The sequence below is a fragment of the Glycine max genome, chromosome 12, assembly GCF_000004515.6.
Source record: "Glycine max cultivar Williams 82 chromosome 12, Glycine_max_v4.0, whole genome shotgun sequence".
In the NCBI taxonomy this organism is placed as follows: Eukaryota; Viridiplantae; Streptophyta; class Magnoliopsida; order Fabales; family Fabaceae; genus Glycine; species Glycine max.
In genome coordinates, this window is record NC_038248.2 from 37,085,900 (window position 1) to 37,103,020 (window position 17,121).

General features: G+C 29.6%; 2 protein-coding genes across 2 annotated transcripts; both read left to right on the forward strand.

The window, feature by feature from the left end:
• The first annotated feature begins 6,926 nt into the window (after positions 1 to 6,926).
• LOC100798515 (RING-box protein 1a) lies at positions 6,927 to 8,974 on the forward strand. The gene is made up of 5 exons (XM_003540261.5): positions 6,927 to 7,118; positions 7,198 to 7,248; positions 7,345 to 7,404; positions 8,742 to 8,813; positions 8,915 to 8,974. Exons 1-5 carry the CDS (start codon positions 6,983 to 6,985, stop codon positions 8,950 to 8,952), a joined length of 357 nt encoding a protein of 118 aa, XP_003540309.1. The 5' UTR covers positions 6,927 to 6,982; the 3' UTR covers positions 8,953 to 8,974.
• Positions 8,975 to 11,133: 2,159 nt separating this feature from the next.
• LOC100799390 (vascular-related unknown protein 1) lies at positions 11,134 to 12,463 on the forward strand. The gene is made up of 3 exons (XM_003540263.5): positions 11,134 to 11,864; positions 11,969 to 12,028; positions 12,137 to 12,463. Exons 1-3 carry the CDS (start codon positions 11,544 to 11,546, stop codon positions 12,287 to 12,289), a joined length of 534 nt encoding a protein of 177 aa, XP_003540311.1. The 5' UTR covers positions 11,134 to 11,543; the 3' UTR covers positions 12,290 to 12,463.
• The last annotated feature ends 4,658 nt before the right edge of the window (positions 12,464 to 17,121 follow it).

The following is a 17,121-nucleotide window of genomic DNA, read 5'->3' on the forward strand; positions in this document are numbered from 1 at the left end:
TCTCAATTTGTACAACTTCGCCCATGACTATTAATTAAATTTTATCAATGTGTGTCGTTGATAACATTGAACAAGTAATTAATATGTGGATTTTATTTTATTACTTTCTCCGTCTCAAAATAATAATCTCCTAAATTATTTTATACAACCAAAAAATAATAATAAATACATGAAAAAATAATTATAATTTTACAAAATTATCTTCATAGCATCTCTAATTTATTTATAGATTTTATTTTTTATCATTAATATTATAATGAATATGAGTGAAAAAATAATAAATGTTATATAAAAAACTAAAATAATAATTATTTTGGACAATATTTTTTACACGACAATTATATATAATGAGACGAAGTAACATTTTTTTAAATAAGAATCTTAGTTTTTTTATAAGTAAAATATTATTAGAAGAGTACAAAAAGTACTCTAAATCCTTTATAAATTATGCTAAACATATTAATTCTGAGAGATACAACAAACAAAGTCAATATGGCCAATTCGAGAGAGATAAATAAGAGCCTTCTGATTTTTTAAAAACTAAAACCACGATCAAACTTTAATTAAATCTAAGATAGAAATCATATAAACTTTCCTAGCTATAAGTATATCACTCCTCATAAGTTAAACAAACCACATTTCTGCATGCCAAATAAAATAAGAAGACTTCTCCACTTAAGTTTTTCCTAGGTAGAATTTGACCATGCTGAATAAACAAATTTAAGCAAAAAGCGAGACCAACAAAAGAGAATTCAAGTCAGCCATAAGTTTTAGTGCATACCTAATTCAAAAGACTGCAGCCTGCAGGACAGAAAGAAGCGTCTAACATCCTCAACGGACAAGCCCTTTCCGTATATCCCTTAACTCCTATAACTAGAATATCATAATTATTGTAATTGATATCTTCTTGACAAACATATCAAAGTATCATGTAAATAGTATAAAATAAAAAGTCTAAGTATCATATGCACATGGATTTGTTTCTATTAAGTTATTTGTGTAAATTCAAGTTCTAGACAAATAAGATTTTGTTTTAAATGTAAAAGAGTGTAAAGTAAAGTTGGTTCTAAACTAAAAACAAAATAAATTAAAGATGAATAAAAACACAAATAGTTAGTGGACGAGAGGAGCTAAATGCAAAATAAATGAAGTGTTGAGGGTTTGATTACACTAAACTAGCAATCTTAGTAATTACAAAGATTTTCTTTATCATATGTCGTTCATTCTAATGTTACCTCAGCCTACGATACTCTCTAACCATGATCCTTCATGTAAGAGAGCCTAAATTTTTTAACTCAACTCCTAATCCCTTAACAAGTCAAGCTAAATTAGTTGGATTCAAAAACAAAGGTTAAACAAGGCTAACAAGTGTTATTTCATCCCTAGACATAACACCCATTAGAAACTACTTTCAAATCTTAGTTAAGAAGCATTTCCCAATGACATTTTAACTATGAAACATGTTCATATATTTGATTACTAATGGTACTAACAAACATCCCTCTATTCCTAAATGAAACATTCATTAGATGCTCCATTGAAAACTCACTTTTCAAGTATTTTCCAATGACAATAAAAGCAAAGAATTAAAGCTAAGATAATGAAACTATAAAACAAACAATCAAAATGGAAAAAAGCAATAACATAAGAAATAACAATGAATAGATATAAAGATTAATTACATGATAATAGTTTAGCACACAGTCTTCCAACAATGGATGAATTAGTCTCTCATTGTCATGAGAGACCTCAAAATTACAAAATGGAAGGGAGAAGATGAAGAGAAATGGAGGAAAATAGAAGATGAGAGCTCCCAAGTCGCCACACACAACACTTGGTTGATGCTATCCTCCATCCTAATGAAAACAAGGTTGCACTGTCGTTTCTACAAAATGGCTTGCACGCTGAGCCCAGGAGTTGCGCTAAGCACATATATAAAAACAACACTTGGTTAAGTGATTGCTCTTAGCCTGAGGTGTGCGTTTAGCCCAAGTATTTGGTAGTGGGAACAAATCGCTTAGCGCACATCTTGCTCTGAGTGAGACCAAACTTCAAATTTCCCCCAACAACCTCCAAACGCTTGCCACATGGCCTTCCAAGCTAACTTTGACGTGCTAAGCACATTACTTCATCAATCCAAAAATTATTTCTTCCTTATTTATGTGCCAAAACTCTACAAAACACAACTAAAACTAATGAATTTACTAAAAATAACTTTATTAAGCTAAAAATCTAAAAGAACACTAAATTCTAACTTATTGAAATCAAACTAAGCAATAAATGAAAAGAATTAAGATAATTGTTATGAAAATTAAGTGCAAAAACTAAACATGCACAATAATTATAAGTAATCAATAATAGAATTTTCAATTCAAATTCTTCTTTCATAAATTTAAAACATATTGGTGATGATGACGGTGGTGATTGTGGTAACAATCTTAGTGTAAATTAAATCTTTAAAATATTTGATTTTTTGTTTGATAAATTTTATAAAGATTTTATAGTTAAATTAAGCTTTAATTTGACTTTAAAATGTTTTAATTTTGTTCTTTCACTTTAATCTAACGGATGAGAATGATGACTCTCATTATCACATAAAAGGGTTATTCTCATTAAAAAAAATAGACGATTGAAATTAAAATATTTGAAATTTCAAATTAATATCTAATATATCATTAAATCTCTAAAAGATTTAGCAAATAACAAGTAAATCTATAAAAGATCTCAATTATCAATTTATAAAATATCTCAATTAATTCATCATCACCATGAAAGTCAATGTCATTGTCCTGACCACCATGATCATTGTCCTCGACATAACCATTATTGTGTGCCACCACCATTATGACTATGACTGCAACCACTTTCGTCACCATGACTGTTGTCATTACCGTTGACAATGATGGTGGCGATAACAATGATGATCATGACAGCAAGAGTGACGACAATGATGACTGTCTTGATAGTAAAAGTAGTGACGATCATGGTGGTTGAAATAATTATGCATTAATGATAATCTTGAAGAAGAGTGACATAATAATTTTATAGATTTGATTATTTTTTATAATTTTTTTAGAGATATGATGGTTATACTAAATTTTAATTTTTAAATATTTTAATCTCATTTATTTATTATTTTTAATTTCGATTAGATAATTATTATTAGTTGTTTACGTATTCTTACCTAGGAAAGTATTTTTAGAAAAGAAGTCATTTTTTGTACATGTAAATCAAAATCCAAGTTTTGATAATAAAAAATTTAACAATAACTACAGTAGTAAGATTTTCAAATATTTTATGACTAATAATTAACTAGGAGTTTCTCTCAGTAATCAAATTTTATAATCTAAATTTGAGTATTTTTTTAAGTTCGGATTTCTCTGAATTTAATTTTATCTCTGAACGCATCATGTGATTTATTTTAAAACATATCATATTTTGTCATAATTTATTTGATCAAATTTTAATACCTAAATTTAGTCAACTTCAAATTAAATAATTTTTATTATATAAAAAAATTTAATATTTGTAAATTTAAAAATAACATATGTTTGATTTATTTGTTATTTTAAAAAAATTTACCTCTCTAATTTATTCGTATATAATAAATATGATTATATATTTTAATAATTAGAATATGTCTTTTAGATTTTTTTTTTCTTATTAAAAGGTATGATTTCCGTTGTTTAAACAATATCGATTTTTTTAGCTATAAAATTTATTTAAATTTAAAAATATCCATGGATTAGTTGAAAATTTTGTAACTTTATTTAACAAATTTTTATGGGAATTTTATTTTTTATTTTAAAAATTGTTTCTTATTAGCACTTTAAATTAATTTGTATATAAACACGGCATCTTTTTCCATTTATTTCGAATATCTATATATGCAGCGGGAAAGGATTACTTTATAATATGCATAGACATAAACACAACATGTACCAAAAAATATAAATATGCACGCAAAGGTTCTTTATATTGAATGAGGTACTACTATATATATACAATTGAAAGTTTGAGTTATACATAAACCCCTCCAGTGTTTTTGTTTCTTTTAATCTTTTAACACGACCCTATACGTACGGTGATGACATTCTACGAACGATATCACGGAAACCCTTCTTTAATGTAACTAAGAAACTTTGCATTGTTAAAAAAAAAAAAACTTGGCAATAAATATGTATATTAATTGTTATGATCTTTATTGTTATATGTATCTATACACTTCTTTTAATGCTTTTATTATTGCAATATGTATTGTTGGTAGAAGGTTAGATTATGAAATTTAAATTTTCTTTCTTCTGACTTGAAATCGGCAGGATGCATATGTTGCCTATCTAATCTTAAAGAAAGGTTCAATTGAGGAAGGGATTTCAGCATTTCATTTCCCTACAATAAATGAATTTGGTGCATATAAAAATAGTTGAATAATTCTTTAATTAAGTAAACCACCTACCTATATTTGGTATATGGCTGCTAGGGCAAATTTGGGTACACATGTTTGTTTTTTTTTTTTTGGGTACACATGGTGCTTGATGTAAAAAGTGATGAATAAATCTTATTCATTTTTTTAGCTTGCTGTCAACAAATTAATTTAAATAAGGAAGAAAGTTTTCAGCAAACACTTGATCGAGAAATTTTTTTTACAATTTTGAGAAGTTTTAACATTAATGCATAATGTATGATTTTTTTTTAAACGTAATATGTATGGTTTTGTTTTGGTGAGAATAATGTATGGTTTATATATATAGCAGATTTTTTTCCCTATGCATAATTATATTATATTTTCTTATATTTGTGTCTAAATGAACCTAAACGTGGCAGATCGAAAATAAAGAATGCAATTATAATGAAATAAAAAGGAAGTATTTATCTTACATTTAATGTATATACCGTCCAATAAATATATTCATATTTTATATGAAAACATAAATATCATCTGATACAACGGTCAATATATATAGTCCAAGCTACTGGGTAAGTCAGCTTGATTATCTCGATAAAATGTATGAATTGAGTAATGTTATGAGTGTTATTGTGATTAATTTTATCAATAATTAATTTTTATTAGAATTTGACTGATTATTTTTTTAATAAAATTGTTTTCTTAATCATATTTTTTTATTAGAGTTAAAATTGAAGAAATTATTATCTGAGTTCAGTTTCTCTCAACCCTATGAATTGTTGATTGAACAAATATAATTTAAATTTGAATATATTAGTCTGACTTAATATAATGATAGGTTTAATTTTTTAGATTAATTGTAACGTAATGTTAGTTTTAAATTTGGTATATCCTCACTAATAAATAATCATGTTAAATATATAAGTTTTAAATTATTTATTGTAAAAAGTAATAAACTTTTTTTATAGAACCATTTTTGATTGGTTGATAATGTATATATTTTTACATATTATTTCTTAATTTTTTTGTTAGAGTACTATATATTAAATGGGTCAAATTAAATTCCAAAATTTTAATATTACCAAGTAATTCATGTGATGTGTTGATAATTTTAACTTTATTATAAATCGACATTTGTATTACAAAATTTCTTTTTCAAGAATTTAAATTAAACCGAAACCAATGGCTATAGTAGTACATCCAACTAATGACATGCAAAGTGTTTGGGAATTATAATGAGACTGAAACCTTAATATTTTTTTGTTTCATATGTATGTTCTTTTATTTGATTCGAACCTGGTACCTTATGGAATTGTCCTTACAACAATTACTACAAGGACCAAGACTATTGGTATACTTATTTTTAATCAAGTTAACTAATTTTGCTTGTCAGAAACAAGGCTAAACTAATCATTTGTTAGCTTTTAATATTTTAACTGGACCTCTCGTGACTGAAAATTAACTTTGCCCACAGAGACTCATTTTTTTAGAGAACCCATAGACTCATATGAGTTTATTAGCATGACCCTAATTAACAAATATATTTATTTATTAAGGTTTGTATTTATTAATTTTGATTGGGGGCGTTAAAACAAGCATGCTATATTTTCAAAATATATTTGGTAATTTCAAAAAATTTAAGCGAGACATATTTTATTCCACAAACATTTTTTGAAATGATTATTTAACTTTTTTATGCTATGGTAAAATAGTATTTTGTAACCCAATAGTTAACGACGCATATTGAATTTGTAAAAAGAACTTGAATTTGATTTAGAACAATACAACATGGGGAGAGGCAATAAACTTTAACTTGTGATTATGTTTCGAATTGGAGATTAGTCACAAGTTAAAGGCAATAACTCAAAATATTTAAAGATTATCTTCAAAACTTGTGATTTACAACAATACAACATGGGGAGAGGCAAAACTCAAAATATTTAAAGATACCTCGAGGTTTCCCTTGAAAAGCTAAAGGCCTTAAACACTCTTTGAGGCCAAATATCTGCATTGCCAATGATTTCTAATTAAAATAATCCTTGAATAAAACAAAAATTAATAATAAACTTGTTATTTTGATCTTTTGAATCTTTGTTTTGAATAGATCTTCTTAATCTTAAAACAACATGGATACTTATTTATTAAAAAATCAACAATTAAATTTTATAATAAGATCAAATACACATGTAACAAAATTGAGATTAATTACAATATCAACCATTAATTTTCTTATTAATGTTTATTATTGTACTTTATTATCTCTAAGGTAAACCCTCATAATAGCCAAATCCAAAAAAGCTTTTGTTAAAAAAAAGTAATACTCTAAAATTTTACTTCAAGAGTGTCTTCCTCTTAAAAAAGATTAGTATCTATAAAATCCATTTAGAGATATTCCCAATCCAAAATCAAGAGAAAATAAAAAATAAAACCATGGTCAATAAAAAAACCAATTTGGACAATTTTGAAGGCCCAAAACATAGCCAGCCCAATCCATTCTAGATATGTAGAACATTAGAATTTAGCATTTAGAATTTTTTTCCCAAGGCTGAAAAACTCTGACCGAGTCCGAGAGGCATCATGGCGACACTGGATTCCGACGTGACCGTGTTTCCGGCCGGCGAAGCCTCCAGCAGCGCCGGTCCTTCTTCGTCCACCAAGAAGCCGAAGCGTTTCGAGATCAAGAAGTGGAATGCGGTTTCCCTCTGGGCTTGGGGTGCGTCTCTCTCAACGTTTTCCCAAACCCTAATTTTCTTTTCTTTTCTTTCTTTTAATTTATTATTCTTTCTTTGCAGATATTGTCGTGGATAATTGCGCTATTTGTCGGAACCATATCATGGATCTCTGTAAGCGTGTTAATTCAACTTATTGTCTGTGTGTTGTGAGTTATCGTTTTTCTAAGAGAATAACCTAATTCGATTTGAGTTTGATTACTGGTTTAGGTATTGAGTGCCAGGCCAACCAGGCTAGCGCCACTAGCGAGGAATGCACTGTAGCTTGGGGTACGCTCTGAAGCCCTTTAATATTCTCCTGTTAAATGCGTCATTTTGTTCATTCCTGTTTTTTTTATCTACTTGTTTTCCCCTGAATTAGTTGGGGATTTTGTTTTAAATTTTGTTGCAGAAAAAATTTCAGTGAATTACTGACGTTTTGTATTCGTTTATTGGTGATGGAAGTTGTTGATAGGATTTTTTAAGTGAGGGGGTATTTGAGTCACGATGATTGATTGTCTGAAAACAATAAACCTAATAAAAAACATGTTTTGATCATCTGCTATGTATACTGTGTGTTGTGAGTGTGACTGCTTGTTAGTTGTTACTCCTTCAGTGAGTTAAAGGGTGCAATTTGCTCGCCCTTAAGCTCTGATTTAGGCTTTTTACTCAGATGGTCTTTCCTGGTATATATGTTTTTCAATTATCTTAATACATATACTCTGCTCGTCCTCCTTTTCTGTTAAACTTTTCAACTAATGCAAAGTCAGCTTCTTAAGCATATAATGTAGAGCATCTTTTTTTCATCTTTTAGTGTTTTTCTTTTTGTCTGGCTGCCTAATCTTCATGATGCCGCAGCCACCAGCTCAAATTCATGTGGTTGTGAAATTGTTTGATTGGACATCGTTCTTATCATAAAATGAACACCCTGCTCCACTATAAAGTGGAGTTTTATGCTCATATGAGCCATGCAAATAGTCTGTTCATAAGTAAAACTCATTAGGAAATGAGTTGAACACTTGTCCAAAGGGAACATCACCCTCTCTGGGTGCAAACAGATTATGATTAGGAAGTGAGTTGAACACTTCTCCAAGGAATTACCCACAGCCTAAGTGATGAATGTTAGTTAAAAAATCCATAATACATAAAGTCTCACTATCACCTAATACCTCCCTCTAGGCATATTTCACTTTCAATCTTACCCTCCTCAAAATCATCACACAGAACAGGTGTTCACCCTCAGGCCTCACCATATGAGTTATTGTGATGACAACTTTTGTGGTAGGCCTTGGCAGCAGCAAGGGAGTGGGAAACAGCAGGGAATAAGGGTGTGGTGAAGTTGCTAGAGAGACATAATGCATTTCACTTGGGTTTTTAAGTTGTGATAGGATAATCACATCTGGATAATATTTTTTTTATTTATCACTGTTAATTTTTTCAAAATATTCTCACATTTGCATATTGTATTAGATACTTGTACCTGTTCCCCACACAGAGCAACATAGGGTAAAAATCCATATTGAATGCTTTTAAGGATTTTTTAAAAAGTGCGTAGGTCCTTTCTCCTAGTATATATATGCTTCTCTACTTGTTACGTTTTGGCTTAGCAAGAGCTGAATCTTATACAGGAGTTTGTAACCATGCTTTTCACTTCCATTGCATAAGCCGATGGCTCAAGACCCGTCAAGTATGTCCTCTAGGTATGTGGATCAAGTTCCTTTTCCACCTCTTTTACTGTTTGGACTCAAAGGATTATTCAGTGTTCTCAGTGGCTTAGTGTTTTGTTTCTTTGGTGGTATAGATAATAGCGAGTGGGAATTTCAGAAATACGGTCACTAGAACTTTGATGCGGCTGAGCTACTTCCAACTTGGACATTTGGATTGTAGCATTTCTATCAAATTTATAGCTCTACATTACTGCTGATAAAAAAAAAAATAGCTCTACATTACTTGTTGTCTTTTGCTTGCCTATTGGAATTTTATTCAGAAGAGTCGCTTCTAAATGCTTTCGATCCAACATCATTATTTCTAACTGTGGCAAATACGGTGGTGTTAATTCACTCAATGACAAAAGATTTATGGAATATTATAGCATGCAAATATTCACGAATAGCATACAAACAGTTCTGTCTTCCTAATACATGTTTTTAACAATCCTAATGAATCATAAAAAGTATTGAATGTGTTTTAATTGCCAACTACATAATCCTTCGATTTCATTTCGTACTTTGTATTAAGTTGTTACGGAGAATTTTGGAATTGTGACATTACTTGGATTTATAATCGAGTGGTAAAAGAAAATGCGTTAGTTTGTAATGCAGCATGCAGAATAATGGAAAATGCAAGCAGGAAGAATAACCTAATGATCTAGTTTTTTTTAAACTGAACTTAAGATTTTTTTTTTCTTTTTCCATAACCATCCAACCTATTGTATATTTTCTTAACCTAATGATCTAGTTAAAACACCCAATATACACCTAATATCAGCAAACAATATGAAACTCATTTTTTTTTATTATTAAACTCATTGCTCTCACGAACGAATGCTATTAGATAAGCACAACGTTAAGTCGGGCTGATCGACTGGATAAATGTATAATAGCAAAACTAAACACCGTATAAAACCTCTAATAGTGAGCCATTACCCACTCCACATAAAACAAAGTTCCCAATTTAACCAGGGGAACCCTTATGGTCCCGATTTTTAATGTTTTCTCACCAATAAATTTGGACTTTGATTCCAAACGGTTGTGGAAGAACTGAATGGGATTGAAAACCCCAGCACGAACACCTGTTGACAAGCCTATGCAAAACTACCAGACATTGCAAATTTCAATAACAACCATAAATGTGACCGGAAAAAAAGTAAAGAAGTAAAGGGAAAATGTCGTGAAATATTTCTCTGTTTTCCGAAAGAAAAAAAAAGTTTGTAATTGTAAAGTTCGAGAGAGTAACAGAAGTGTAAAGGCTAAGAGCTTGTGTACAAAATAGATGGTGAATGATCATTAGCAATACGAACAGAATTAAAAAAATTGAGTAATAAAAGACAATTTAGGTATAGTATTATGTGTGATATTGTTCTTTAAATAAAATTAGAATTTCACCTTAATATGCTGTGCATTAAAAATTCTCATTAAAAGTTTAATTTCAACAACATACAAAACTACTTAAAAAATAGCACCTAAATCTTATCCTATGCTAAAAAAACAAGTGTGCATGAAGGAGCTAATCGTCCAGTTAAAAGGGAAAATTTACTGGATAAATGAAACCAATTTTGATTAGAAAAGGATCTAAGATGTTAAACTTGAAAGTTTTGTCGATTTCACACAATTAATTCCAAGTTAGGAGTAAATTTTGGCCTCATGGTCAGAGGGTTCAGCTGCTAAGGACCTACAATTGAATGTGAAGTTGAGGTAGAGTGAGTGTGTTTTGTCCAATTTTTATACTTGGTTTTCTCGTTCTCATTAATGTATTTGGTTGAAAGATGAGTCCCTGATAAGGAAAATGGCCTCCAATTCCGAAAGCAAATCTCCTTACAAGCACAAAGGTCAACGCCCTTCTCGGTCTACATATTATTTATTTCGTTGCTCGTACGTTCTCTACTTGTCTCCCTTAATCTCTCTCTCTCTCTGCCCGTTGTTTTTCTGTTGTTGTTGTTGTTGCTGGCTCGCACCAACAGTATTTTTAACTGCCTCATTGTGGTCCTGGTCCACCCCAAGATTCTACATTATGGGTTCCCTATTTTGACACTTAATATTTTGGGTTATAATTATAGAATAAATAATACATACATGAAGTCTTTTACATTTTCACCCACTTTCAAAATTATAAGTTTGTTATTTGTTATAATAAGTAAAACAAATTATAACAAAAAATCATTTCTGATTGACTTGTGGTTGTAAAAGTAATTAATGCCCATTAGACTCATTAACAATAATACATGTATGCCTTAACATGATAAACACTTCCTTTAACACTCTTATTTTTTCTTTATCTATTTCTTCCGTCCAATAATGTTATATCACTAATCATATTATCATTGAAAACCAATTCTTAGACACTTCTTAGGTGACTATATTCAGAGAGAGATAGAGATAGGAAGGAGAATTTATTAAGTAGTCTCACACCACCATGTATTTATAGTCTTATAAAACATATTTAAGTGTTGAGAAAAAATTAATAACGTTTGATTAACTGGGACCACGGTGATCTCATACCACTATATAATTAGAGAGAAAAGATAAAATGAAGGGAGGTGTTTGCTAATATTAAATATCCAAAAATCACGACTCATTGTCATTCCTCCCTATTTTTGTCTCTCTCTCATGGTGTAGGTATAGCAGACATTATTCTAAACTCAGTGTTATAAATTCCTCTTGAGAATAAGTCCCTCAACCTCTCACAGACAAAACACACACACTGATCTCCTGATGGAACATTCTCTGAATCCTTCTATGGGAAAAGCAGTGTCTGGCAGTGCCAATGAGGAAAGCGGCTGGACTTCTTACTTTGAAGAATTCTCTAAGGGCATGGAGCAGCAAAGTTACTGTTCCAGTTTAGGTGGCTCCTCTTTGGTCTCAGATGCTGCTTCTTGTGCTGCATGGAAACTCTCACATCACAATCACCTTGTTTCATACCCTTCTAATAATGTTGTCTCTAAGAAACTTCGTTTCAAGAAAACAAGAACCCAACAGATATCAGATGATGACCCTTTGGACGACACTGCTAGCTCCCCAGTCAATAGTCCCAAGGTATGTGTAATAATATATGTACATATGATCTAATTTTTCTTTGCTTTTTTATCATTCATAATTAACTTTTTTTGTGCCTTTCCCTTTTTAAAATATTTCTGCAGGTAGGAGACTTGAAAGTATCCGGCAAGAATGATGATCAACTGAATGGTTTTACTTCTAGGGTAACCCTGCTAAATTTAAGATGTTTTTTTTATCAGAATGGAAGAAATAATTTTAAGTCCTTTTCTTAACCAAGTTATGTGGTCTATGATCGATGGTCATTTGTGTAGGGTAAGGGGTTTAACTCACAGCATTATCCAAAGCTGCAGGCTGATGAATGTGACATAAATTTTAATGGAAACAATGTTGAGTGCAACACAAACTTGAAGAAAAAGGGTCTCTGCTTAGTTCCTTTGTCCATGTTGGTTAATTATTATGGGTGAATGGCACTTTTGTTTATAGCCTTTTCCTTGTCTTGTAACCTTCTCTTTGTATTCTTCTATATATGTAGCTTGACTGCTCAGGTTAATTACGTTGCTGTACACATAGCATGATCAATAACAGATAATCTCTGTCTTATTTCAATCACTGTTAACATGAGATCATAACGTGAGTCCATAATTTATGTTTTGTTCATTTGTTCATGAAAAGAGAAACTTACATGCATAGTTACATGATGTTGTGGCATTCTCCAAAAAAAAATATGTGCTCAACAAGCTGCAAGCTCAGTAAAAAAAAATGAAAGGAGATAAGAAGGCTAGGTATAATGTTTGAAAAACATGTGGATGACATTGCTTTGAATTTTAAATTAATAAAATGAATGTAAGTTTCAACAAATTAGTACGAGGGAGAGAAAAACGAGCACTTTTCATGATGTTAGATATTGGTGATGATGTGGGTGAAAAAGGCTTTATTAGTATAGCGGCTGGTCCAAGTGAAAGCAGGTGGGTCAAAATGTTTAAGTAGTTCGATTTTTATTCTACTTATGGAAGACTTTTATGAGTTCATATGTATAATGTATAATATAGTTAAGAGTATACTAAATTTTGTTAAATTTAAATTATAATGCATTTTTAATTTATATGCCACACCAAATAAAAATGTAATTTATATGATTCTATGAATGTCCTTTAAATTAAATTCTACTTTCCTTAATTATATACGCTTTGAACTAAATTAAGAATGTACTTTAGATTAAATATTAATTTAAAGGTGTTTCTGTTAATTAATTGAATGAGAGCATAGTGGTGATGGATGGTTCGTGGTTTCAGTCATGGCGATGATACTTGGTGGCTGGACCAATTTTAATTTTCAAATGGTTTGAAATAAGTAGGATAGGTGATAAATCAAAACCAGAAAAGAACCCTTTTCTGTAGAACATTGAAAAACGAAGATTCGTGGGTAGCAGTACTCCAGTTAATATTAAACATAAAAAAAATTGTGTGACTCATGTAATAAATACTTTAGTCCCTAAATAATACATCTATTCAGTTAATTATTGAATAAACTATCTTATAGACATCGTATTAGATCGTACGTGGACAGTAGTTTACATAACAGTACTGCAAAACATTAAAGAAAATGCAATCATGTCACATTCATAAATAAAAATAATTCCATCGATTAAGCATTTGTTGTTTAGTAATTAAAGAAATTTCATTCGTACTAATTAGCATTTTTCTAATTTCTAAAAGTATGTAATGTGTCAATCATGGGAGGTACATTAGAAAAATATAAAAAGTTAGCTAGTTTATAAAATGTCAAATATAACATCACCTTTCCTTTATGTTAGTATATGAAAAAATATCCTAATTATTACTTTTTAAATTACATAAACTCTTCTCATATATTTGAGAGAATCGCTATCTATTAATCATAATATGTGATTCTTTTGATGAATTGATTAACAGCTGCAAAAAAAAAAAAATTATGCATGGTACACTATTACTATTACACATGTGACATTTAGTAATATTTTTATATAACACTTAACAAAAAATTATTAAATTTTTTTGACAACATTTAAAAAATAACATCAAATATAAATAGATGTTACTAATATATTTTTTTTGATATTTCATCAAATATTATATATAATTTATGTTGTTAAAGAAAATTTAAATGTCGTAAAACATATCAATAATATTTATTTATATTTAACAATATTTTATAAATGCTAACAAAAGTGTTTAGTAACATTTTTATTAAATATTAGATAAAAAAATGTTATTAAAGATCACAAGCATAACAACAGTAAATCACATGCATTTATTTTAAAAAATCATTTAAATTAAATTTAATAATAAAGATAAAAGAGAGTAAATGAAAAGATATAGTCAATTAAGAAAATCAAGTATATAATAAAAGATAAAAAGAGGATAATAAGTTGATATTGTTAAGAGATGTATTTTTTGGCTAGTTACGAAAGCAATGTGTCAAATACATATTTAAAAGAAAATAAATTAAAATAAAAAATATTAAGAATGTTTGATAAAAAAAAGAGAATGGAAAGAGCAAGAGTCTTATTTTCAAGTTTTATATTCTAATTTATAACAAAGAAATAGATTCTTTGAAGTTTAAACAATACATAGAAAATGTACATAAAAATATACACGCCCGTATATACGTGTGTGATAGCAAATTAAGCATGAATGTTACATATATCCTATGAATTTGCTGTCTGATTATCCCTGGAACATTAGTGTCCTTTTGAGGCTTTCGTATCATTTTTTAATTGAAAAGCTCAAGGCAAACAATTAATATATTTGTATGGCAAATAAACTAATTATTGAGATAATACTTTATTGTTTAGTAATTAATATGGTATGATACCTACTATAGCAGAGAAGAAAATCAGAACACTGAACCACGAAAGATAGATATGCAGGCTTCCTTGAACCCTCGAAAGTCTTTAAATTATAGTATATAACATATCAAAATGATTCAAATGGAAAAACAATTAGATGGATAGATTTAAAAATATATCTAGTTTCGTCTCCTACCTCATTTAATAAAGAATATTCTGAAACGGCTGCAACAAAAGACCCCGCCATGTGCTCTAGCATTTAGAACAGGTAAGCACGGAGGATCACAGAACTTCTTTAAAACATTTACTAAAAACAACACTCCATAATATAATGATAATACTGTCTTAATTAATTTCACCCCCTCTAGCATTAATTGTTCTTTTACGTAAACTATTTTTTTTTTAAAGATAGCGCAAGTTATATATACTTGAAGGTATTTTTTTTATTATACATTTGATAATAGTAAAACTCAATGGAAAATTAATTTGAACTTCACAGCTATGTAGGTTGATACAATCATAAACGCTTAAGTATTTGTTTTTTAATTTACACCTCTTTTACCCCATGCCATAATAATGACCAAGCTTTTTGTTGATTAGTACATGTAGAAATAAAATTGAATATAATTTGCATGAGCAACACTTCTAATTTATAGTTAACCTATGCACACGGCAATATTAATGATGCTTATGCCAGGAATTCTCTCTCTCGGGTCGAAAATAATTGTAGCCTTGTACCAAAAACAAAAATGTTGCCAATTTGGTCAAATCAAGTTCCGGTTCAAAGCTTCCAAATGAATCAATGTATGTGCTATTCAATGCTGAAGCTCAATTCAACCGATTCATATATATATGCTTTGTACATAAGCTTTGCATGTCGCCATCACAAAGCAATAATACAAATGGGCAAAACTGTTGACAACGATCTCTGTATAATTGCATGCCATGGCAAGATCAAAGTTTTGCCCATCGACAAGGTAGGATTGGACTGATGCTGGATAAAGAAAAAGAGAAACAAAGAGCATTTATGTCAGATAGTGCATAAGATTAACTTTTTTTATACAATTTATTTTGGATAAACTTTCTGCTAGTTTTGTTTTATTATTGTCATAAATGTAAAATATTTAGTGAATTAGTCGATAATTAATTTCTGGCCAAAAATTTAATTAATCAGTAGAATTTCTTTTTTTAATCACATTTTTCTATCAGAAGCTTAAGTTTAAAAAATTTAAGCTCAATTATACTCATACCGATTAAAGTAATTAACGTTGGTACTACCGCTGGTTTGAAAAGATAATTAGTTGTTTAACCTTAACAAAAACTGGTTTACATCACTGATTTGGTAAACAGTCAAATACTTAACTGCCACTAATGATGTGATTTATGTTATGGGATGGTAGATCAAATGTCCAACTCAGCCAAAACCTGACAATTATAGGATTCATCTTCACCTTTTATAACATATACATTCTACAATAATCGATCAGTTAGGAGCACTAATGGCGATCAATTATCATTCCCATCTATGTCTTCACTGCAGTACTCGACATTACAATATAATGCTTTTTTGTTGCAATGTATCTCTATGCACACTAGCTTGCGTGATTTGAAGTGTAATGATTTAGAGCTTGTTTCAGTAGTGGCTGTACCTAATTAATTACCATGGTACGTATAAAAATAGAATTGAAAGCATGAATCACATCATATTCTTTTAATTTTCTTTTGGTTTAATTATACATTGGAATAAAGTCTGAGGTGAGATCTCACGTGTAGGAATGAGATAGTTAAACACCATATAAATAAATAAAAAATTATCATAAACTTGAACTTTAAAGTTTTGAGTTATAGTGTGGTATCAAATTCACGTTTATTTTTTCTCATACATACAATAATTGGTATATCCTATTATTTGATTTGGTGATTAATTCGGACGAGTAAGATGACGACAATAACTCATAACTCATTGATGTAAATCTCTCTCTACTTAATGAATAACAACATGCATTAATTCAACAAGTGAATTGAATATGGAAATCGTTTCAACTTGTTCTACGTACCCTACAGGCTACAACCTGATGAAGACCTATTTATTTGTAGGGCCGGGGAGGGAAGAGGGCTCTTAGGCCACAAGAGATATACGGACGATAACTAGGTCAACAAAATTCTGTTTCAAGATGGTCAGGTAGATATAGTAAACATCTTAGATTTTTATTTGATTGGGTAGAATTAATATAAAAGAATATATAATGACTTAAGCTGTTAACCGTCTCTAATGAAAACAAAATAAGTGTGTTAATATAGGATATTTAATATTTTAATTACACAAGCATTTTTTTTCTCCTTTTCGTCCAAAATAAATGGATTAAAAAAGTAGTGAATTACGATTCCTTCCTTCCATAGATAGTGTAAAAAACAAATGGAAGAAGGGTTTGTTTTTTGTTTTTTTTTTCGTCCGTCTATTTCCATATT